We start from the raw sequence: 25,729 nt of genomic DNA, 5'->3' as shown, positions 1-25,729 counted from the left end.
GTTTATAATTAATGACTAGTCGTGGAACTCCTCGTTCTTGTTCGGTATTTTTATTGACATAAAAAGCTGAGCAGCTCCAGGGGGATCAATATATATGTATATATATATATATATAAACATTTCTCAATTTAATACTCTTCAAACAATAGAAGAAAAACATACATCAACACGGATGGTACTACTACCGCGAGTACACACCCTCTTGAAAAAAGTATAATATTAAAAGGTGTAATAACTCCTTTAAGCAAAGGAGAACCACCATAATCCCTATATGATATTATTGCAACACCATATAAAGTTCTACCAAAAGAAATAGGTAAAAAACAAGAACTAATACCTCATATAGTGGAACAAAACAATTATACCAATTTATATATGCAATCTTTAGGAAAACAAGCAGAACGTATAGAAAGATTAGTTACTCCTCAAACTATGGGAGTAGCTCCTTCTATTCCTAAAGGAGTTTTGTTCAAACTTCCTCCAGAACTCAATAAAAATAAATTCCATATAGGAAAAAATAATAAAACATTAATGGACCAGTTAATATCTAAATTAGCCCAATTAGATATTAAAGGAATCCCTTCTCCTAAACTCAGTATTCCTATACCAATACCTAGTATTCCTGTACCTTTACCAACTATCCTAGAATCTTCAAATAGGGGAAAAACAAAAATACCGGAGCATGAAACTATGATGCTCCAAGAAGATGAACCAGTTATAGAAGATACTATACAAAACCAAGAATCTGCTTTTATGGATACTTCACCTATTGATTTAAATAGGATAGCATATGGTAAAGCATGGAAACCAATCACAACTTTACCATACTATAAGAGACCTACACCTGTTGATGTACAACTTGAAGAATATGTCATACAACAAGCTGTTTCCTATTCAGGAAGATCAATAGTCAAATGGACAATCGATGATTTATCTGAACTAAAAATAGTAGATGTCATGAGACATATGACAATGTTTGCATCAGCAAACAAAATGGCAGGCAATCCAGACCAAGAAGTTGCCAAAGCAATAGTAAATGGATTCACTGGCTGGTTAAGAGGCTAGTAGGATTTCTATGTTGATGATGAAACCAAAAACAGAATCCTCACCAATACAAACAATGGACTGCCAGAAATGAACAAAATCAAGAAATAATATATATTGAAAGTGATGCAGTAAACACCTTAATATATACAATTACAGTACATTTTGTAGGTAGTACAGCCCTATTAGCAGCGAGATCTGAAGATCTGCTGTCCAACCTTCGCTGTTCTACATTATCCCATTATAAATGGTACAAGGATGTCTTTTTCTCAAGATTACTGATACGAGAAGATTGTCATGTAGACCATTGGAAAGAAAAATTTATTGCTGGTCTACCATACTTATTTGCAGAAAAAGTCAAAGAAAGACTAAGAAATAAACATAATGGAGTTATAGTATACTCTGCATATACACTTGGAGAACTATTAGCAAAAATATGTGCTGAAGGATTAACTTTATGTACTGATCTTAAACTCAAAAGACAACTTGATAAACAACAAATTACCAAGCGTAAAGAAGTTGGTGATTTTTGTGAACAATTGGGTTATCATTTAGATAGAAAAAATAAAGCTGAAAAGTTATATAAGAAAAATAAAAAATACAAAACAGAAAATTTGGAAAGCAATTAAAATATATGGGTCCACTACATAGGCTGGATTCCACCATGCCTTGGAGTGAATTTGAGAACTTATTGTGTCTTGTATCTCTTAAGCATACAAGCACTAAAGTGTTTAACCCTAGACGGGTTAAAGGTTTAACGGCTATTTGTATTAATCCAATGTGCAAATATTTATAATTATTTTCTTTATGTTTTTCAATAATTATTCTTGATAATAGTTGAAAGTCTTTCTGGTTTTGAGTTACTGATAGATTTTCTTCTACTGTTTTTATAGCATAACCTAATTTGATTTGAATGATCCTTTCTGATAAATATCTTTTATTGGTACTTTAGGAATATTCCAATTTTGGATATGATGTTCAATATCATTAATAATGATCTCTTCTTTATTTTTAACTCTTAAGGTTTGAGATTGAGTTGCAGTATTACCTTTAAGATTCCTAATTAAATTTGCCATCTGTACGTTACGGATAATGACAATCTGGACGATCAAGGGTCCAGCGTGTTCCCCTAAGCGGCTCTTCCTAGCCTTGGCGGGTATTTTGCCTAGACTTTTCTTTTCGTCTCTTGCCTTAACTCTCGGACCAACTTTCTTAGATGTAAATTTAAATAGGTTTCTACAGCAATATTGTAACTTTTAACTCTTAACAGTTCACTATTTTTACTGTTGGGCTCTGATACCAAAACGCGTCGGGATCTACAGTAAAAACATTATATATTGTTTACAATAAATAGGTGAATATTAAACTGTTATATTTTAGTATTCCTTGTAAAATTCTATAAAAGTTTAAACAGAATAGAATTATTTAAATAAAAGGTATGATTGATATATCTATGACTAACCACTGTGTGTGGTTGAAATTACCTATTTTGATACTAAACACTATTTTGAATTGCATAACATCACATCACATTCTTATATCAAAATTTGTACAGAAACATCGAAAAGGAAATTGTAAGAGAACTTATACAAACTGTAAATTTACAAGTAACAAATTGTAAAACAAACTAACTGTAAAAATAACAAACTGTATACAAACTGTAAACTGTAAAAACAAACTTACTGTTTACATATGCAATAACTGGAAAAGAGTTTCCAATGTTGAGGGCAATAGGAAGGGAGAGAGCGAAGATTACAATCACACATGCTAAGAATATGGAAAAGGAGGAAAAGATAGAACCTGGAAATTAAGGTGAATTATTTGACCTGGTATTCATGAGCTGTGAGGTCAGGATAGCTGTTGCAGTAGATGAAGCAGGTAGAAGTCAGAAGAGTATCTTCTGAGAGAGAGAGATGCAGAGAAAAGATGAGAGAAATGCAGAAAAGAAGAGAGGAGAGGAGAGGAGAGCGTCCGAGGAAGAGCTCCTTCACCTGCCTCTTTTGAGAAATGAGAAGCCCTTACATAGAGGGGAAAAGGGGTGCCTTTGTCGCGAAGGAAGGATGACAAGGCATAAAGCATAAAGAAAAAGGGACATGACATAAAGAAGATGCTGTCGGGGGAAGAAAACAAAATGAAACAGAAAAGTGAAAATAGTTTTTTGTCTTTGTCTGCGCTTGTGGACAAAAAGGCATCAGTGAATAGTATGCAACTTTGTCTTTTCTGTCGTGCTACAGTGATGGTATCCTTGAATAGTAGTCGTTTGTCTTTTTATGTCGGTGGAGAGCATCTTGGCACAGTTTTAGTTTGTCGTACATTGGTGGAGAGCATCTTGGCACAGTTGTGGTTTGTCGTATGTTGGTGGAGAGTATCTTGACACAGTGATATGAGTGAGTGGCAGTAATGAGTCATGGTCTTTGACTGAATTTGTATGGATCATCTTCTTCTCCAGGGTCTGTTTCGTCCAGGGGAAAGTATCTATTGTTGTGAGCTGGTGATGACTGTACGGTCTCATCTGATGAGACCGGCTTTCTTCCTGTTTTTGCAAAGATTTCCTTCATTTGTTGTTCCAAGCTTTATTTGGAAGCATTAGGGTTTGTTTGTAGCATATTTCTCAAATATGTGGGAAAGTCAAAGGAAGTAATGGCTGCATTATGTCCACTTGGACTGGGGTTATATATAGGTTTTTGTGGAGGTATGCGTTTGGGATCTATGGTTGTAGGATCCATATTGAAGATGTCCAACCATTTTACTGAGATGGTTTTTCCAAGCGTGGAATATAAGTATGGTCGGTTGTATTATTGACAGAGATTGAGTATTTCCATTTCATAATCCATGGGAGTTGGTATAGTGCAACAAAGTATAGGTGATTGTCTGTATTATCATCACTATTATTGAGTATAACGAATTGTTCCTGCACTTTTTGGAAAGTAAGAGGTAAAATTGCAGTAGTTGATCCCCAAACTACAAACCAATTTTTAAACCAGTTGGGGAATCTTTCGAAAATAGGTAAACGAAACTGAATATACCAACTATGAGTGTTGTTTGAATTTTGGTAATAAAACATTTTATGCCATGCTTCGATGTACTCGGCATACTTGTAATATTTGTACGAAAAATCAGGATTATGTAATTTTTTGCCTTGAGCAGGATTGCAACCCCACTCATCATAAGAAAGCAATTTATTGATCTGTATTTTTGAATATGCAATCACTCTGGTATTTTGCTGGTAGTAATGGACAACAGAGATGGATCATGTTTTCATAAGAATGGCTTTATAATACTCACGAGTTTTGACTCCATTGCTTGGATTCAAATGGTTTATAAGGTATAATGGAGCAAGTTTGATAGGGTCCATACTAGTATGGTGGTCATCTATTGTAATATCCATAAGATATACTCGTTCAATATATGCAGAGTGAGGAACATTAGGTCTTTGGTTTGGTTTTGATTGGGCAGGAGTATAGGCGGGAGTGGATGTATTAGTGTCTGGATAAGTGATTTGGTGAACAGGAGAAATGGAAGGTGAAAGGGTTGCCAAAGGCGGGTTCTCACTTTCAAATGATATTATTGTCAAAGGGCGTTTCTCATTGCGAGAGGAATTGCTACGAAAGCCCAGGAGAGTAGACCAATACTAAAGTTAGACGAATACTATGAATACTACTTTATTAAACATGTGTAGAAAAGAAATTATTGACCTCCAAACAAAAAAGTTAATAAGACCAAGAGCATCACCATGGAGTTGTGAAACTTTCTATGTCAATAAATATGCTGAAAAGGAACGAGGAGTTTCAAGATTAGTCATTAATTATAAACCTCTAAATAAAGTGTTACAATGGATTAGATATCCTATTCCCAATAAAAAAGATTTACTAGATAGAGTAGCCAATGCTTGTATATTTTCCAAATTTGACATGAAATCAGGATATTGCCAAATACAAATTCAAGAAAAAGATAAATATAAAACAACATTTAATGTACTTTTTGGACAATACGAATGGAATGTAATGCCATTTGGCCTAAAAATACTCCATCAGAATTTCAGAAAATAATGAATGATGTATTCAATGCTTACTATCAATTCATGATAGTTTATATCAATGAAGTTTTGATCTTTTCTGAATCCATAGATGAACATATTAAACATATTAATACTTTTATTCATGCAGTCCAGAATGCTGGATTATTTGTATCTGCAAGAAAGATTACTTTATTCAAAACAAATATTAGGTTTCTAGGACACAATATCCATCATGGCACTATTATTCCTATAGATCGATCCATACAATTTGCTGATAAATTTCCTGATCAAATACTAGATAAAAAAGAACTTCAAAGGTTCTTAGGATGCTTAAATTATGTTAGTGATTTTTATCCCAATCTTGCTATAGATGCTAAACCTTCACATAATAGATTAAAAAAGAATCTTCCACCTTGGACGGATATTTATATCAAAGCCGTCCAATTAATCAAACAAAAAGTCAAAACCCTTGTTTGCCGTTCTCTTCCTCATCCTACTGCTTTCAAAATAATTGAATGTGACGCCTCAGAATTGGGATTAGGGGGTATCCTCAAACAACGCATTGATGGTCATGAACAACTACTCAGGTATACCTCTAAAGCTTGGAATCCAACCCAACAAAACTATTCCATGGTAAAAAAGGAACTACTTGCAATAGTCCATTGCGTCACCAAATTTCAAAGTGATATTCTCAATCAATAATTTCTTATTCGAACTGATTGCAAAGCCGCCAAAGATATTCTGCAAAAAGATGTTCAAAACCTTGTTGCCAAACAAATATTTACTCGCTGGCAGGCTATACTCTCTGCCTTTGATTTTACTATTGAACACCTTCCCGGGTCTTCTAATTCCCCTCCTGATTTTTTAACCCGTGAATTTTTGCGGGGGGGCAACACTAACTCCAACGACGATTCACCACTATCACTTGCACTACAGCTCTTTGCAGCTAATAATAATAATACTTTGTCTAATCCACCTACTCTCATGGGCTCTCGTAGCAATTCCTCTCGCAATGAGAAATGCCTTTTGACAATAATACCATTTGAAGGTGAGAACCCGCCTTTGGCAACCCTTTCACCTTCCATTTCTTCTGTTCACCAAATCACTTATCCAGACACTAATACATCCACTCCCGCCTATACTCCAGCCCAATCAAAACCAAACCAAAGACCTAATGTTCCTCGCTCTGCATATATTGAACGAGCATATCTTATGGATATTACAATAGATGACCATCATACTAGTATGGACCCTATCAAACTTGCTCCATTATACCTTATAAACCATTTGAATCCAACTAATGGAGTCAAAACTCGTGAGTATTATGAAGCCATTCTTATGAAAACAGGATCCATCTCTGTTGTCCATTACTACCAGCAAAATACCAGAGTGATTGCATATTCAAAAATACAGATCAATAAATTACTTTCTTATGATGAGTGGGTTGCAATCCTGCTCAAGACAAAAAATTACATAATCCTGATTTTTCGTACAAATATTACAAGTATGTCGAGTACATCGAAGCATGGCATAAAATGTTTTATTACCAAAATCCAAACAACACTCATAGTTGGTATATTTAATTTCGTTTACCCATTTTCGAAAGATTCTCCAACTGGTTTAAAAATTGGTTTTTAGTTTGACGATCAACTACTGCAATTTTACCTCCTACTTTCCAAAAAGTGCAGGAACAATTCGTTATATTCAATAATAGTGATGATAATACAGACAATCACCTATACTTTGTTGCACTATACCAACTCCAATGGATTATGAAATGGGAATACTCAATCTCTGTCAATAATACAGCCGACCATACTTTTATTTCACGCCTGGGAAAAACCATCTCAGTAAAATGGTGGGACATCTTCTATATGGATCCCACAACCATAGTTCCCAAACGCATACCTCCACAAAAACCTATATATAACCCCAGTCCAAGTGGACATAATACAGCCAATACTTCCTTTGACTTTCCCACATATTTGAGAAATATGCTACAAACAAACCCTAATGCTTCTAAAGAAAGCTTGGAACAACAAATGAAGGAAATCTTTGCAGAAGCAAGAAGAAAGCCGGTCTCATCAGATGAGACCGTACAGTCATCACCAGCTCACAACAATAGATACTTTCCCCTGGACGAAACAGACCCTGAAGAAGAAGATGATCCAGACAAATTCAGTCAAAGACCATGACTCATTACTGCCACTCACTCATATCACTGTGTCAAGATACTCTCCACCAACATACGACAAACCACGACTGTGCCAAGATGCTCTCCACCAATATACGACAAACCAAAACTGTGCCAAGATGCTCTCCACCGACATAAAAAGATAAACGACTACTATTCAAGGATATCATCACTGTAGCACCGACAGAAAAGACAAAGTTGCATACTATTCACTGATGCCTTTTTGTCCACAAGCGCCGACAAAGACAAAAAACTTTTTTCACTTTTCTTTTCCATTTTGTTTTCTTCCTCCAAAAGCATCTTCTTTATGTCATGTCCTTTTTTTTTTATGCTTTACGCTTTGTCATCCTTCCTTCGCGACGAAGGCACCCCTTTTCCCCTCTATATAAGTGCTTCTCATTTCTCAAAAGAGGCAGGTGACTCAAGAGCTCTTCCTCAGACGCTCTCCTCTCGTCTCTTATTTCTCTGCATTTCTCTCATCTTTTCTCTGCATCTCTCTCTCTCAGAAGATACTCTTCTGACTTCTACCTGCTCCATCTACTGCAACAGCTATCCTGACCTCATAGCTCATGAATACCAGGTCACATAATTTACCTTAATTTCCAGGTTCTATCTTTTTCTCCTTTTCCATATTCCTAGCATGTGTGATTGTAATCTTCGCTCTCTCCCTTCCTATTGCCCTCAACACTGGAAACTCTTTTCCAGTTATTGCATATGTAAACAGTAAGTTTGTTTTTACAGTTTACAGTTTGTATACAGTTTGTTATTTTTACAGTTAGTTTGTTTTACAATTTGTTACTTGTAAATTTACAGTTTGTATAAGTTCTCTTACAATTTCCTTTTCGATGTATCTGTAAAAATTTTGATATAAGAATGTGATGTGATGTTATGCAATTCAAAATAGTGTTTAATATCAAAATAGGCAATTTCAACCACACACAGTGGTTAGTCATAGATATATCAATCATACTTTTTATTTGCATAATTCTATTCTGTTTAAAATTTTATAGAATTTTACAAGAAATACTAAAATATAACAGGTTAATATTCACCTATTTATTGTAAACAATATATAATGTTTTTACTGTAGATCCCGACGCGTTTTGGTATCAGAGCCAAACAGTAAAAACAGTGAACTGTTAAGAGTTAAAAGTTACAATATTACTGTAGAAACCTATTTAAATTTACATCTAAGAAAGTTGGTCCGAGAGTTAAGGCAAGAGACGAAATGAAAAGTCTAGGCAAAGTACCCGCCAAGGCCAGGAAGAGCCGCTTAGGGGAACACGTTGGACCCTTGATCGTCCAGATTGTCATTATCCGCAACCTACAGATGGCAAATTTAATTAGGAATCTTAAAGGTAATACTGCAACTCAATCTCAAACCTTAAGAGTTAAAAATAAAGAAGAGATCATCATTAATGATATTGAACATCATATCCAAAATTGAAATATTTCTAAAGTACCAATAAAAGATATTTATCAGAAAGGATCATTCAAATTCAAATTAGGTTATGCTATAAAAACAGTAGAAGAAAGTCTATCAGTAACTTAAAACCAGAAAAACTTTCAACTATTATCAAGAAAAATTATTGAAAAACATAAAGAAAATAATTATAAATATTTGCACATTGGATTAATACAAATAGCCATTAAACTTTTAACACGTCTAGGGTTAAACACTTCAGTGTTTGTATGCCTAAGAGATACAAGACACAATAAGTTCTCAGATTCACTCCAAGGCATGGTGGAATCCAGCCTATGTAGTTGACCCATATATTTTAATTGCTTTCCAAATTTTTCTGTTTCATTAAAAGACTCAAATATATTAAATATATTAACTATAAATTTGAAAACTCATGGATTTAATATGACACATGGTTCTCATAATTTAGCAATAGTATATCGAATTTATTATAAAGTAATGAATACTCTCTGTCCTAATATTTATGCAAGCTGATAAGAAAGACCAAACTATATTATTCCAAACTAATATAGAAAAACCAAATACAATTATCCCAAAAACCATTACTTGGTCCGATATTATTCTACCTCAATCATGGGCAATGCAAAATGCAAACCAGCCCAGAGAAGTAACTGTGAATAATATTCCAAATTAAATAATAGAACACTAGGATGGAAATATTGAAATAAAATTTTAACAGCCTATAGTACATGATGATATAGATATTAATTGGAAAAGAAATAAAAAACCATAAATACCTGCTAGAAAATCTTGTCATACAACTCCCGATGATATAATACTTCCTTCTCCATCAGTACCTACAACATCGTCAGACTTCCAATTACAAGGAGTCAAAAGAACAGTTGATCTTGTAGTCATTCCCACGTATACATCTGAACCTGACATAGCTGAATTTCAAATACTTATATTACAAGTAGAAGATGATATAAATAATGATGATGCATATCTAGAAGAATATTTAACTGCTAAATTAGAAAAATTAGAAAGGAAAAAGAGAAAAATAGATATGAATTATATCAAACAAGATTATCTTGCTCCAGAAAATCAGAGTATTAAGGAATGGTATCTTAAAACCTTCTACCCCAGGTTAATAGAATTATTCCATAAAAAATATAATATATTTTTGAAAAAAGAAAGAGAAACAAAAGGATTTTTTATATGGTTACAAGAAATATGTACTCAATATAAGATAAACATTCCTCAATTTAATACTCTTCAAACAATAGAAGAAAAAACATACATCAGCACGGATGGTACTACTACTGCGAGTACACACCCTCTTGAAAAAAGTATAATATTAAAAGGTGTAATAACCCCTTTAAGCAAAGAAAAACCACCACAATCCCTATATGATATTATTGCAACATCATATAAAGTTCTACCAAAAGAAATAGGTAAAAAACAAGAACTAATACCTCATATAGTGGAACAAAACAATTATACCAATTTATATATACAATCTTTAGGAAAACAAGCACAACGTATAGAAAGATTAGTTACTCCTCAAACTAAGGGAATAACTCCTTCTATTCCTAAAGCAGTTTTGTTCAAACTTCCTCCAGAACTCAATAAAAATAAATTCCATATAGGAAAAAATAATAAAACACTAATGGACCAGTTAATATCTAAATTAGTATAATTAGATATTAAAAGAATCCCTTCTCTTAAACTCAGTATTCCTATACCAATACCCAGTACTCATGTACCTTTACCAACTATCCCAGAATCTTCAGATAGAGGAAAAACAAAAATACCGAAACATGAAACTATGATGCTCCAAGAAGAGGAACCAGTTATAGAAGATACTATACAAAACCAAGAATCTGCTTTTATGGATACTTCACCTATTGATTTAAATAGGATAGGATATGGTAAAACATGAAAACCAATCACACCTTTACCATACTATAAGATACCTACACCTGTTGATGTACAACTTGAAGAAGATGCCATACAACAAGCTGTTTCCTATTCAGAAAGATCAATAGTCAACTAGACAATAGATGATTTATCTAAACTAAAAATATTAGATGTCATGAGACATATGACAATGTTTGCATCAGCAAACAAAATGGCAGGCAATCCAAACCAAGAAGTTGCCAAAGCAATAGTAAATGGATTCACTGGCTGGTTAAGAGGCTGGTGGGATTTCTATGTTGATGATGAAACCAAAAACAGAATCCTCACCAATACAAAACAATGGACCGCCATAAATGAACAAAATCAAGAAATAATATATTCTGAAAGTGATGCAGTAAACACCTTAATATATACAATTACACTACATTTTGTAGGGAGTACAGCCCTATTAGCAGCAAGATCTGAAGATCTGCTGTCCAACCTTCGCTGTCCTATATTATCCTATTATAAATGGTACAAGGATGTCTTTTTCTCAAGATTACTGATACGAGAAGATTGTCAGTTAGACCATTGGAAAGAAAAATTTATTGCTGGTCTACCATACTTATTTGCAGAAAAAGTCAAAGAGAGACTAAAAAATAAACATAATGGAGTTATAGTATACTCTGCATATACACTTAGAGAACTATCAGTAGAAATATATGCTGAAGGATTAGCTTTATGTATTGATCTTAAACTCAAAAGACAACTTGATAAACAGCAAATTACCAAGCGTAAAGAACTTGGTGATTTTTGTGAACAATTGGGTTATCATTTAGAGATAGAAAAAATAAACCTAAAAAGTTATATAAGAAAAATAAAAAATAAAAAAAAGAAAAATATAGATCCAATAAAGTACATAAAAAATATAAAAAGTCTAAACAAAAATTTATAAAAAAGTTTTCTCCAAATGCTAAAAATAAAAAGAAACCACCAGTATGTTATAAAACTTAAACATGAAATTAAAGAAGTTAAAAAAGAGGTTCATCAATTAAAAAATAGAATTAAAATCCTCGAATTACAAAATTTATCTCATCAAAATTCAGATACAGATGAAACAGAATTCAATCATCTTGTCACAACATATAGTCCTGATCCACCGGAAGATATACCAGAAACCTCAGAAGTTAAACCACTTCTGATCACAACTTCTGTAAATCTGATTGATAAAATAGTAGCCGAAGATTATCGCTTTCAAACATCAGCTTTAATAGACTCAGGTGCTGACTTTAATTTCATCAATGAAGGATTAGTACCAACAAAATATTTTGACAAAACAACTCAAATCCTAAATATTGCAGATGGCAGTAGACTCTTTATCAATTATAAATTATCCAATGCTTCTGTTTGTAATAATCAACAAAATTTCAACAGCCTATAGTTCAGGATGATATAGATATTAATAGGAAAAGAAATAAAAAACCATTAATACCTGCTAGAAAATATATATATATATATATATATATATATATATATATATATATATATATATATATATATATATATATATATATATATATATATATAGAGAGAGAGAGAGAGAGAGAGAGAGAGAGAGAGAGAGAGAGTTTTGGATAGTTAAATGGGAATACAAGCCCATAGATATTTTTGAAATCATTAGTGGTTTTCTAAAGTGTTCTGTGAGAATCGAAGACTAGACTTTAATTGGGGCTCAGGTGATGGTAAAAGAGAGGCGTAGAGATGTCCATGTTTATTTGGGACAGAGAAGGAGAGAGCTGTTTTTTGGGTAGTTCAGTGGGGACATAGGCCCCTACGCATTTTTTGAAATCGTTAGTAGTTTTAAAAACTTTTTGGTAGTTTTGGAAGATGTTAGGTGAGAATAAAAACTTAGATCTAAGTAAGGGCTCAGGTTGTGCTACAAGAGAGAGATAGAGTTCCATACTTTTTCATGGTCGTATCAGATGGACTCAGCCAGATCTTAGGGATAGTTGGAAATGCAGAATCCCACTTAAAGTTAAAGCATTTATTTGGGTTATGATGCAAGGAAAGACTTTGACTGTGGACAACCTAAGGAAGAAGGGAAATGTGATAGTAAATGTTTGTTTATTTTGTAAAAGTGATGAAAAAGTTGCTTTTATCTTTTATTTTTATCTCATTTATCTTATCACATATAGCAATGGGCTATGTATCGTATTTGGGTAAATATAGTCATGCTAGGATCATTGGTACAATGGATGCATCAACTTAAACGGATTGGTCTAAAAAACTAGTGGGATATCTTTAGAGGTGCAATCAATTGGGAGTTGTGGTTAGAGAGGAATAGAAGAACATTTGATGGTATAACTTTAGGGACTTCAGGAGCTAAAATATAGAATTTTGAATTCATTTTGGACTTAGCTTAGAGGTACCAAGGAAGGCTTTGGGATTTTTAAAGTTGATATGTTCTCTGGGTAATCTCATTGCCTATCGCTTTTTGAAAGTTAGACCAAAATTAAGATGGGTGCCACTGGCAAATGGAATTCTGAAGATTAATTTTAATGGCTCTTCCTTGGAAACCCGAGGGTAGCAGGTTTTGGTGGAGTATCTAGATATCATATTAGGAATATTCTTTCATGTTATGTTGGACCGTCTGGTGTGACTACTGCAAATCATGTAGAGTTAATGGCCCTTTTACAGGGACTCTTGATTTGGAGAGAGGAGGGGTTTGGAAATACAGTCATTTTGAAAGGGGACTCATTTGATGTCATATATTTGTGCACTTGAATTGCTAAGCTCCCATGGCATCTAAGATATTTGTGGCCTCAAGTGATGGATGTAATTTCTTCGCTAGTTATCTCTTTTCAGCATGTCTCGATGGAGGCAAATGTGGTTGCTGATGAAGCGAAGGAAGAGGAATCTCGACTAGAGAGTTATTTCGGATATCTTATTTTGACCAATGTATCTTTTCCTTTTTAGTATTAATAAAAGCTAATTAATTTTGTCAAAAAAAGAAAAGAAAAGGGGAGAGATAGAGAGATGTCAAGTTTATTTGAGGGAGAGAAAAAAAACCCATACTTATTGGGAAAGGTTTTTATACTTTCTCAACTGTTTTGAAATTCTATACTTTCCCGTCCAATCGTCAAATTTAGATCAAATGAGGCATTGACTATTTGATTTAGATCCGACGCCTCACAATATTTTATTTTTAGTTTTTATTCAATAGGGTGAGCCTAAAAAAATATACAAAAATAATCTTGATAAAATAAAATAACCAAAATACCCATGAAACGTTCAAGGGTATTTTGGTTATTTTATTTTATGGGAAATAGTTTTTTTATATTTTTTGTTGGTGCCAGTTTAAAAGAGAAGTGGACACCCAAAATTTAGTGTCAAAATGTTTTATGAGAAAAAATTTCTAATAAAACAGAGGCGTGACATTATAATTGGATCCATGGGAAAAAATTTCAAATAAAATAGTCGTGACATTATAATTGGATCCATCTCAGCTGTTCATTCAAATCTGATGCTGAATTGACGATGAGATAACGGGAAGTAAATAACTACTATACATTAGGGGAAGTATGAGGGGTTGTCACTTGGCTTGATGGTAAAAGGCTCAGGTTGTGAGTGCAAGAGTACGAGTTCGAGTCCAAAAAGTGACCACTTTGTATATAAGCCAAAAATTAAGACTGATTCAGCCCACCTCTCTTGAGACCCTGCTCAGGCAGGACCACCACCGAGTTGGAGCCCTTTACAGACCACCACCGAGTTGTAGCCCTTTAGCCCTTACATTAGGGGAAGTATCAGCCCACCTCTCTGGAGACCCTGCTCAGGTGGGACCACCACAGAGTTGGAGCCCTTTATGGCCCTTACATTAGAGGAAGTATAAAAGGCTTTAAATGATGGGTAATATAGAAGCTTGCTCATATTTATTGGAGATAAAGAGAAAGCCCCCTTTAGAGAGAGATACAAAGAGATCCATGTATATTCGGGATAGAGAGAAACCCCCTTTGTAATTGGTAGTGAGAATTCCCTTTGGGTCAGATTAATTTGTTCCTGAGAAATGGTAATCAAGTAAACACATATTAAGGTCTTCTAAACTTTCAAAACCATGAGGTTTATTTCAATTTAGAGGCCTGCCCCCATTTAAAGATTCTTATGGATTAGTACTCAGTGAAAATATTTCCACATCATATCTATAAGTGGAAGGTAACCGAATATACTTTAAAACCCCTAAACTCTAGCACCAGTTTCGTAATTTTAAATTTTATGGATCATTTTCGTAATTAATATCCCACTTAGCGCCATCTTCATGCTTAACGACTTTATGAAAACAAATAAATATATAAACAAAAAACAACTAAATAAAAAGATAGATTTTAATGGATGTATACGAGTTTTATTTCTGAGAGGTATTTTATGATAAGGAAATGGATTTCTTGGATTATTTTTTATCAGTTGCAATTAATTTAAAGTATTTCTATAAACATATAATATTGTAATATGGCGGTCAAGTTTAAATCATTGAGGTTTTTCTCGTATTATTTTCGTGGGAATTCATTTCGGGGTTTTCACCACCAAAGTCTCAATTTTCAAGTATTTTACTGATTTTCTCTTAATTTTTATGTTAAATTTGGTAAGCTTTTTCTGCTTTTATTGAGTTTTTTGTTTTTTTGTTTTTTGGCAATGTGAGTGTTTAGAGTTTTGGTGTAACTGTTTCATTTTTTTTTATTATTATTAAATTTCGCCTGTTATTTTGTGTTTATGTTTTGAGTTCCTCATTGATGAATATGAATTTCATGCAAGTTTGGATTTTAGCATAATAAGCTATCTTTTGAAAAATATCTAATAATTGAGTTGTATTTCATCAAATATTAGGTTTTTTTTTTTTTTTCTGAGATGGGTTTTTTTGGATTTGTGCTAAGGTGATTTCTAAGTCCAGATATGGTGCTCTCTGATTCTGGGACTGCTTCAAGGGTGATAATCTTTTTTATTTGAATATTCATTTGTTTTCTATATATATTCGTTAATTTTCTATTTTTTATAAGTAGATTAATACTCCAATATTCTAATTTTCTAGGTTCTTCTCAGTTAAATAATTTCTTTATTTATTTTTAACTATTGTTAACTGGTTTTGCCTTCTTTATGCTAAAATATTGGCTTCTCTATGACAGCTATGGAGGAGGATAGGAATAGAAACCTATGTGGAAATCCCACCTCTTGTGGAACACTGGAGGTTTATTCTGATGGGGCTCTTGTTTCAGGTCTCATGCTATTGCCTGTGTTTGGTTTTCGAGAAGTATATTAATCTGATTATTTCATTGTTTCATATCTCAATATATGTTTTTAGCTGTTTTTAGATTTAGCTGATGAACTGTATCTTAGACCTACATTTATATATTTTCCTAATAATTTTGTGTGAATATACGCCTACTGAGCACAGTTCATGGGTTGCATATGTTAGATTTCATCGTGCATGTTCATCTATGCCATAAGTCTGTGATTATAGAGTAGTTTGGTTGTGAACCCCTGATTTGCATGCAAGTTTTATACTTTTTAATTGTTGGTAGGGATTTAGTTTATTGTTGACCTTTTATATTCATTTAATATTTGATTGCAAACAAAGCATGAGTGACAACTGGTACTGCTAAAGGGACTAGTCTTTTAATTGTAATTCACCCAAATAGCTGAATCAGATGATGATCACACCAAAAATATTTACTATCACATTTCGAAAATATAACAATTCTTCTTAACATGCAAGGATGACTTCACATTTGGAAAGACTACAGAATTATCATGTTTTCCTTTACTAGCTTGATAAAAAGTTCTCGATGCTGCTGCACTTGAGGAAGACCATAATCAATGTGGAGAATAAGCAACCTCTGTGCTTTGGGAGAACTTTCAATCCTGAATTATCCATGTATGAAGCATGTTGCAGCTGAAATAAATGTAGGCAGTAAAACTCTAAGAAAAAATAATAATGGATTATAAAAGAGTTCATAATGATTGTTTGTCACTAGTAGTCAGTATCACTGGCACTCACCACCAAAGTATCTCGACGAATATCCTGTAACATGAGGTCAATGCAACGAGAAAAGAATGGACTCAAGAGAAAATTGGAAATCTTTCTCATCAAATATTGATGAAAAATAGTCTCACAATTGGTTTCCCACAATTATATAGCTTTGCTCTTTGCTGCATGAGTGACCAGAACACTTGTTTGCTCTCTCATTAGTAATTGATGCAAGTGTTCCTGAGAATGTTTCGCTCCAATGCTCCATGAGCATATGTAATGCCTTGAGATAGATTCACTTTTTTTTTTGTGTGTATGGTACCAAAGGAGTTACTCCTCTTTCGGATCTACTCCTCTTTCGGATCTGATCTCTCCATGTACCAATTTAGAGGGATGTTAGAATTCACATATGTTGTTTGTCATGAGTCATTCCTGGACTATATTTGGTCATGATAGTTATAGGAGACTATTATTCATCTCATTCATTAGATGAATCATTATAATAATATAAAAGCGGCGATCATTGTGCATGTATGATTACAATATAAAGAAGAGACCAATGCATTAAATTATTAAAAGCTGCATTATTTGATGCTTGATGTTCTCTCTTATGACAGTATCTTCATGGTTTAGCTGCACGGATAGCTCATTAGATGCATCAACCTGGAAAAACTCTTCAAGATCTTGGTTTTCTAATTATTTCGGTGAGACATCCTTGAGCTTTCTTTTCTTTTCTTATTGCTATTTCGTAACTTCATATTTCATATCACTCATTGTAATTTGGGAATGTTCACTTATTTTATTTCTTTGGGTTGCATTCTTCTCTGGAAATTAGTTTCTTGCAACTAAATTTCATATGAGACACCGTATTGATTGTTCAGGAGCTAGGAGAAGATAAAGCATACATCAGCGAAAGTTTGTTTGGTTTCATATTCGTCTCCTTTGCCTTGGTAATTCCTCTCCATGCTAAACTGGGAGTCTCAATGTTCAAATAAGTAGTCAACATTATATATATATATATATATATATATATATATGCTCACACTCAAACATGTGAATACCTTGAATCCCAGTGGTGATGATATGGACAATGGACTAATGGAAGTAATAATCAAACTAATTTTCATACAAAAATCATGCTGTCTTGGATACTGAAGTGAATGACAGTAACCTATGAGTACCATATAAACAAAATAAGGACAAAGTAACTATTTCTATCAATATGTAAGCATGTGTATCTCTTTGAGGAATACCAATAAGATTGATAAATATTAGTTGTTTTGTCTGATTCAGACAGTCACACCAAAGTTTATGTCACGAATAGGTTATTCGTATGAGTTCTATGTGCTATGTCCTACATTGTCATGTGTTAAATAGGCTAAGAAGAATTTACATATGTCCACCATAGCCTCATAGTTTCAAAGGGACAATAAATGGTTATTCAATTATCTGTTAATGAGCACCAACAAAATTTGTTAGAAGCTTCATGAATATCTTGGTCGTTCATACATGAACACTGGTTCTGCAAAACATGTTCTAAACATTGTGAATACCTATATGTTATAGAGTCTACGAATTCAGTTTATTAGATGTGCTTGAGGCCTTTTTGTTTTTGTACAGATTCTTATGAGAAAAGATGTATTCATATTTTCGAATATAGAGGAATAAATAGGCATCGACTGATAAATGTGGCATAGAAATTTCCGAAAATGTGATAAATAAAAAATGCTAGATTGTAGATCTACTAACTCTTTTGTTATTTGTAACTTGCCCTAATTTAGAATAATCTGTATACGATAATGTTAATCCATCGAAGATGGTAGTATTCTCTATATCATTCAATAATCTAACACGATCAATATGTTAATGCAGTGGACATTTCATCCATTTTTTTTTCGTAGTAAGCGATTCTATACAGTTTCATTGTGGTGTAATGTGCTCGCCCTTTTAGTGGTGAGTAATTAGAGTAATAATTTTGTAATAATATCTCTTTCATAATTTTTTTCATATTGTTATAGATGTCAAACATTTGAAAATCATTGGATTTCTTAGACTGTTTCTTTTTGTTCACATATTTGACAGTCACAAGTGCTTATTTTTACACTCTTCGTGGCTTTGGTGACTTTTGATTATGGCATCTCTCTTCTGTCTCCGGTTGTGCAGAGTTATTTTTATTATGCCATTTCTACCATACACCTATCCATAATAATAACTGTGACTTTAAGCTACATTATATTGAGAAAGAACACAAACATGGGCGTTTGGATATCAATCCTACATTAGTTGCTGATGAATCCAACTTCACTAGCTTCCCCTCATTGCAGTTTATTTCAGGAATCGGTTAAGCCAGTGTTTTATTTTTTATTTTTTTGGGTTAGTTTGGATCTAGGCTAATTTACTAATTTGTAAAGATTGGACATGTTCTGGAACCACAGAACCCAGTCAAGGAGCTGTTAAAGCCCAAATTTGTCAGACTAGTGGTCCAAAATACTCGTCTAGTCTCCCAAAAAAAAAAAAAAAAAAGAAAAAAATTCAACTTGTTAACAATGCTTGTTTTTTTGGAAAATTGTTAACAATGTTTGTTTTTTTTTGGAAAACAAAAATTCAACTTTTTTTTTTTTGGAAAATTGTTTCATGTGTTGCATCTTGCATTTCTACATTTGCACCTCTGCATTATAAAGCATCCATCTTAATGATTGATGCAAACGGGTGGTCCACCCTAAAACAATTAAAACTAACGATCCAAATGTTTTCTTCATAAAATTATTATTTTTCTTTTTTAAAATTTATTTATTTATTCATATTCGTGATCTCCATGTCCTTGAAAACTGGGTCTGAAAATCCATCTCAAAAATAGATTTTTAAGAGCGGACTCATTTCTACATGGACTCCTAGAAACCGTGTCCTTTTTTTTTGTATTTATTCTAAAATTTTTAATTTTGATGCATTGGTATGTTCTTAGTATCATTGTCAGTTCTGTTGTTGGGAAAAACAGCCAGTTATGTCTGGTCTTCATAACATAGATTTGCACTCAAGACCTAGTACCACAATCTTGACACCCTAACCCCTAGGCCAAGAGGATCATCTTGATTGGATCATGACGAAATATTTAAATAAAATTTTCACAGCCAACCACACACAATCTAAGGAAGAATAATCAGAAAACTAGAAGAATTATAAATCCATGGTGAAACCTTTAGCAAAATGTTAGTTATAATCATAAGGCACAGTTCTGTTGGAAACAGCACTATGGAATGGATATGTGTTGCCTTTCCTAGTTAGAGACTCCAGCTAGGATCAATTTCTGCAACTAAAAAATCAACATATTATTTTCAAGTTATCCTTTATGTACACTGTCATCTTTTCAACTTTTGTCATGAACGTTTTCTGTAGTTTTCTTTAGGTCTGTCAATTTCTAAGAATGTTGACTTTTTTGGTGACCCAACTTCCTGGTCCTAATTACCATTGTCGTAAGGTATGTTCTTCTCGACTTTCTTGTGCTTTTTTTGTTCATGTTTTACTTTAGCTCTAATGCAGAGTTTGTTTCATTCTATATTACTTAGATTACAAGTTCAATATTTGCCGAATACTTATCTGCATGTTCTGTAAAATTTTACTTGAATCTTGCAAGTTATAGAGGTTTGGGGTTTCAGAATCAACAAAGTATGTATATATGCTAAATGATTGGATCACGTACAGACACGAAGGTCAAAGTTATCTAAAACAAGCTTATATGGTGACATTCATTAAGATCTTCATGGTTTCTTGTTGGTTTTATCAAATTCAAAATATTTTGTTTGTGGACGACTTTGGATTCATGTGCTCTTTATTTTTCTTTCTTCAAAAAAAATGTTACCTTTATCGGCAATTCATAATTATAAGTAAGTTTCATCTCACATTTGGCCACCTATACGTAAATGAGCCTAGGTTTGTGTTTTTGTGTTCTATCATACTGAATATCTGACACTGAGCCGATACAGTTGAAAGTAGGCCACATTTAGCCTTGGGGCATCTTGACTTCTTGCTTATCATGGAAAGTGATGATTTTTTCTCTCTTAATGCTTGTGCTTTCTTTGGCATTTTTTCGCTCAAAATGATTGCCTTATTTTTAGATCTGTTTACATCTTTGTAGAACAAAGATTACTTAGTTGCAGCATTTGTCATACTTTCAGCCATTTTTATTGCTACGACATACAACAAACCCAATTCTACTTGCATCTTTAGGTAAACTCCATTTCATCCATCCTTCTCAATACTGATACATTCATGTGAGCCACTCAGGATATGGAGATTCATCTTATTTGGTGACTTGGAGAAAGAAAAATTTAAAATCTCTTTTGACAGCGATGACTCCAATATATTCATAATCAGTATCCCATAGATCAGCTGGACTTATCATACTATATGTCATATTGTTTGCAATGGCATGCAACAAAACCATCACAGGAACAAACATGGTGTCATTATCCTTTTCCTTCCTATTTTGTAATTGAGTTTCAATTATAGGATTTAGCAATTTTATTTGTTCAGTTACGTCAAAACTCAGAAGTTGAAACTTTAGCAGATGCCTTTTTACATTAACAGTTACATTTGAGTGCAAAATATATGTTTTGTTCTTGATTATTTTGGGATATTTTTGTATCTTGAAAACACTTAGATGGACCGGATCTTGCATACTGAAAAAATTTGAACTAGATAGACCTATGAGGCCCAATATGTATGCCTTTGTATGTGGTTTATTAATGGTTCCAAAGTTTCTTTGGGCCCGCTACTGGTGTAATAATATGATACTCTTTGTAAGAAATTTTCTTATGAGCGAGAGACCTTTTCATCCCCTTTTAATTACCTCATTTCATTTTCTTACAGGGCTCAGTGCTTGCAAGACTTCCAAGGCCTAAGTGTATATGAGAAGTGCTACTATTCAACTGTGAGTTTTATTTGTCTGTTCCTCTATCAATGGGAATTTTAAAAAGAAATGAATGACGACAATCTCCACCCCCTAAAGTATGAGAAAATAAGATCTAGGAAAATTAGGACAGTTGGCTATTATCATAATGGTCATCTGATTGTCTGACTGGGTTTCTATTATTGCGAATTTGCAGTTCCTCATGGTTTGGTATATGGATGTGGTGACCTCATATTCTCATCCCATATGATCTTCACACTTGTCTTTGTGTTCACCTATCAAAAGTATGGAACAACTAGTTGAGTGTTCCTTACTGTAGCTGTTGTCCATTGGTTTTTGAAGTGGAGTAGATTGCCAAGAACAGTTCAGAATCAGCCAAATTCTCCATAATCTGGTTCCATTTTCATTAAAAAATTTGCTAATATTGACCAAATGTCAATGGTTTTTTCCTTGATTGTTCTGTAGCATGGCCAATTTACAGTTGAATTATCGCCAAATTTTGCTCATTTGGGCCAAAATCCAGTCACATTTTTCCAAATTGTGCTAAATTGAGATCTTCCGTACAGGATCTGTTGGTGTAATTTACATGGTTTTAGGCTGAAACCTGAAACTCTCTGAAGCATGAGATTGCTTCTCATGAAGGTGTTCTAACTTTGGAATTCTCATTTGAATACAGATATATGAAACAGCTTGCATGGCTTGGAGCTGTCCTTCTCAGTATTCTGATCGTTGCATCTAGGAAGCATTATACCGTTGATGTTATTGTTGCTTGGTAAGGAAACAATTTACAGTAATAGAGATATTCTCACTAGCATTTAGGGGACTTGAATCCTCATTAAGCAACCCATAGGAATGAATTTTTGCAAGGTGATGTGCTATATTTGATTATTTGATAGCAAAGAAGAATTCCAATTTTTTGTGTTGCAGTTTGCTTCTATTTAGAGACTTCCATTAATGTATGCTCTTCAACGAATTCTGTTTTATGGTGTTCTTCTTATTGGTTTAATTGGACATCAAGCAACTGAATGTGTAAACCCATATTGTTTTATTTTCTGGTAACTTTATAGTATAGAAACCAGATTTTGATCTCTACTCAATCTAAATGTGGTCATATTAAAGTGTCATACACCAAAAAGATCCCTTACTTAGGTCTTCTGTTTCTTTATTATTAAAAAGAAAAAAGAAAGAAAATACTGATCTACCTTTGCCTTGTAATCTTAAAAATGTAGGTACACTGTTTATTTGGTGATCCACTTCATCAATCACAAACTTTCAAAAGGTTTGTTCCTCGACTCTCTTACTGAAAGACGAAGTTTACATTTATAACGGAGACAGATTTAGGTTTACCAGAGGGCTAAATTTTAAGGATATATATATATATATTGAGAGAATAATCAAAACACCCATGCTCTCTCTATCAATCACAAATTAGGAGGCATTACCTATCCACACACAAAAAAAAGAAATTACAGAACCGATAATCGAGCATGCTTTCTCTCACTTTTTCAAATTGATCATGATAGTGAAGTACCTTAAGGTCATGTTTGGTAAATGCTGCGGTAAATAGCTGGCCACAGTACATGTGTTGTTTGCTGTGGTAGCTTTTGAGCTTTAATTTCCTTGCTTATGACAAAAAGTAGCACTTGGCTGGTAAGCCCCATCATATTCCCCATAATCAAACAGGGGAAATATACTGTAGCATGGAAAACACAGGTCCAATTCACACTTTCCACGCAAACAAACACCATCCAATATGACTTCCAATTGTCTAACTGTCATTCCTTTGAGTAACCAAAATTCTATTAGTCCCCCCCCCACCCCTCACTCCTAAATAAAATAAATAAAGGTAACGATAATTCTTCAAATAGCCATCGTTGCCTTTAGCTAGGATTAAATAACAAGATCTCTCTCTTTCAATGTTTCATGTTTCATGTACCATGTTAACATCGTGTATCTTTGTTTTGCAAAATTTCTTGAGAACTGACCAAACTATCCATCTCTCTCTCTCTCTCTCTCTCTCTCTCCACCCCGAACAATAGACATGCAATGATGTAGCAGGACCTTGCTGCCAATGCAATCTCCCAAAGGCAAAGACAAAGAGGGCCGATCAAAGGAAGACATGGACAAGCTCAACAACCAAGAGTCTGGGAACAACAACTAGACAGCTGCAAAATAGTAAGTACAAGAGGCTCTTTTTTCTTTTTCTTTTTTTATGTTAACTTAGAACCTAGTAAGAATGGAACTCTAGACGTCACGTTGTTTGACATAGCACCCGCCACCCTGATAACCTATACTTAAAAACTGCCATCATAGTTCTCATATACGAGGCCCTCTTGTCTCACTTTCATTTTTATACAATAGCATTCCAATGTTACATCCAATCGTGATTGATTATCTTTGCAGGCCCCCACTAAATATATGTCCAACAGGCCAGAAAAGGAGGCCATTCAATTGAAGGAAAGAAAAGAACAATTTGGTGAGAAGCGTACATTTCCTTGGAAAAGTTTACGATTTTCTTATTTAATTTAATTTCATTTATTTGTTGTCTTTGCATAACCTCCCCAAAGGGGAGGTTATCTTGGGATAAGCTTTAAGATTGACACATTTGATCCTCTTCATGAATTATGGGCGTCTTGACCATTGATGAAGTTCGAGTTTTTTTTTCCTTTTTTTTTTCTTCCCCCGTTTTAGATTAGTTTAATCTTTGGGCATACATTGTACGTTCACGTAAATAATTCATTGTACATAATTGTGATTAAGATTCTGTTGATTTCTTGAGTCTTAAGTTTGATTTCTCATTTATTAGGGTTGGTGGTGTCGATGTGTCTCCACCTGCATTAGGTAGCATAAAAAGGGTAAGAACAGTACTTGTATTTTAAAGGTATTGTGTATTGGGAGACGATTTACCCATGTTACATGGCCGTTACAATCATCCCTAGCCATTAAACGTGGAACTGATAGTTTGGGGTGTCTCACAAAGTTCAAAAACTTTCTTTTTCGATTACTGAAGTGATTGTGACTTCTTTATATTATTTTCCCATTTAAAAATGTTGTATGCTTCCTTGAGAGCATATCTTCTATTCAACCCCCTGGGTAAAGACATGTCTAGGAGTATTTTTGGGATATGAGTTTGGTGATGTAGTCTCCTCGACCTAGCAGCCGACTTAATAATAATAATAATTCGCACTTTATGTGGTTGAAAAGACGTCCTAAGAATGATCAGAAACCATCCAATTTCTAGACGGTCAAATCTAAGTGTTTAGATTCTCAAAATCCAAAAGCTCATAGCAAATTTCAAGCAAAAAATACAGTCGTTCTTTTGCCTAAGAGAATAAGTATATAGCTTGCTCCGGCAAGCGTATTTGTATACATGTGTTTTACATTCATGATACATGCACTCTTCCCTTCCAAATACCACCCCCAAGTAACTCTATCCATGATGAGAGAAAAGAAACTCTAAGGTTCAGTTTGCATGATTCTAATGACAAACTAAACATGGGAAGCCCAGTACCAGCAATCTTTCTTATGTTTGAATTGTTTAGATGTAAAACCAATTGGTGTCTAGTGTTTGTTGTTTAGATGTAAAACCAATTAGTGTCTAGTGTTTGTGGCCCTAAGATCTTAATGGATGTTAGGTGGGAAAGATGATTTGATGAGCCCACTGGCATATAGAAATATAAGCCTAATGCCCAGTCTGATGCCCAGATTGAAGGAAAAGATGTAGAAAAATATAGGTGAAAATGAGAGTAAAATTGGTTGCAGAGGTTGTCTCAAGACTATATTTGCCCCTTATTAATTCAATTAGTGTGCATAAAGGTGAATTAAGCAAACTTGTCCTTATGATACCTGAAAACAAAAAATTTCAATGATCTAGCCGATCTAATGCACTAAAATGGTGAGTCTTCAATGCATCAGAATCGTCTTATATTTTCTGAGAGAAAGTAGGAGTGAGAAAAATCGGGGCAAGTAAAAGTGTATATAAAATGGTGAAAATGAACTCCATATTCAGAGAGAGTGATGAAGTGAACTTTGAGTAGAGAGGTATGATTATTCACTAGACAGTTTAACTAACTAACAATCATTAACTACCAAAATTGAGCCAACCGACCCTTCTCAATGATAATAAACCACCACGCATCATCCAACGGTCAAAAATACAACTATTTGATTTGACTTGGAAAAATCACGACTAATGCATTACAACAGAAAAATAGCCAATGCGAGGCCAA

General features: G+C 33.7%; 1 protein-coding gene across 6 annotated transcripts in view; it reads left to right on the top strand.

Annotated features, from left to right (window-relative positions):
• LOC18423036 (phosphatidylinositol:ceramide inositolphosphotransferase-like) overlaps nucleotides 1-24,273 on the top strand; it is a 35,328-nt gene extending 11,055 nt beyond the window's left edge. Inside the window, exons 2-13 of one of the 6 annotated variants that reach the window (XM_088871425.1) lie at nucleotides 15,753-15,842; nucleotides 17,212-17,298; nucleotides 17,476-17,544; nucleotides 18,467-18,547; nucleotides 19,998-20,069; nucleotides 20,727-20,818; nucleotides 21,461-21,521; nucleotides 21,697-21,798; nucleotides 22,177-22,272; nucleotides 22,730-22,779; nucleotides 23,540-23,675; nucleotides 23,904-24,273. In XM_088871425.1, the coding sequence (XP_088727551.1) occupies nucleotides 17,248-17,298; nucleotides 17,476-17,544; nucleotides 18,467-18,547; nucleotides 19,998-20,069; nucleotides 20,727-20,818; nucleotides 21,461-21,521; nucleotides 21,697-21,750 (480 nt within the window). In that variant the 5' untranslated portion in view covers nucleotides 15,753-15,842; nucleotides 17,212-17,247 and the 3' untranslated portion in view covers nucleotides 21,751-21,798; nucleotides 22,177-22,272; nucleotides 22,730-22,779; nucleotides 23,540-23,675; nucleotides 23,904-24,273. Of the gene's footprint in view, nucleotides 1-14,944; nucleotides 14,991-15,503; nucleotides 15,556-15,752; nucleotides 15,843-17,211; nucleotides 17,299-17,475; nucleotides 17,545-18,466; nucleotides 18,548-19,997; nucleotides 20,070-20,726; nucleotides 20,819-21,460; nucleotides 21,522-21,696; nucleotides 21,799-22,176; nucleotides 22,273-22,729; nucleotides 22,780-23,539; nucleotides 23,676-23,903 lie in introns of those variants that run through there. The other 5 variants (XM_088871427.1, XM_088871424.1, XM_088871426.1 and 2 more) reach the window with 5 other exon arrangements.
• Nucleotides 24,274-25,729: the final 1,456 nt, after the last annotated feature.

This window comes from Amborella trichopoda, chromosome 7 (assembly GCF_054954075.1).
Source record: "Amborella trichopoda isolate Santa Cruz 75 chromosome 7, AtrichopodaSantaCruz75HAP2 v2.0, whole genome shotgun sequence".
NCBI classification, from domain to species: domain Eukaryota; kingdom Viridiplantae; phylum Streptophyta; class Magnoliopsida; order Amborellales; family Amborellaceae; genus Amborella; species Amborella trichopoda.
Note: the sequence above shows the minus strand (reverse complement) of the source record. Positions and strands in the feature narration are given on the sequence as shown.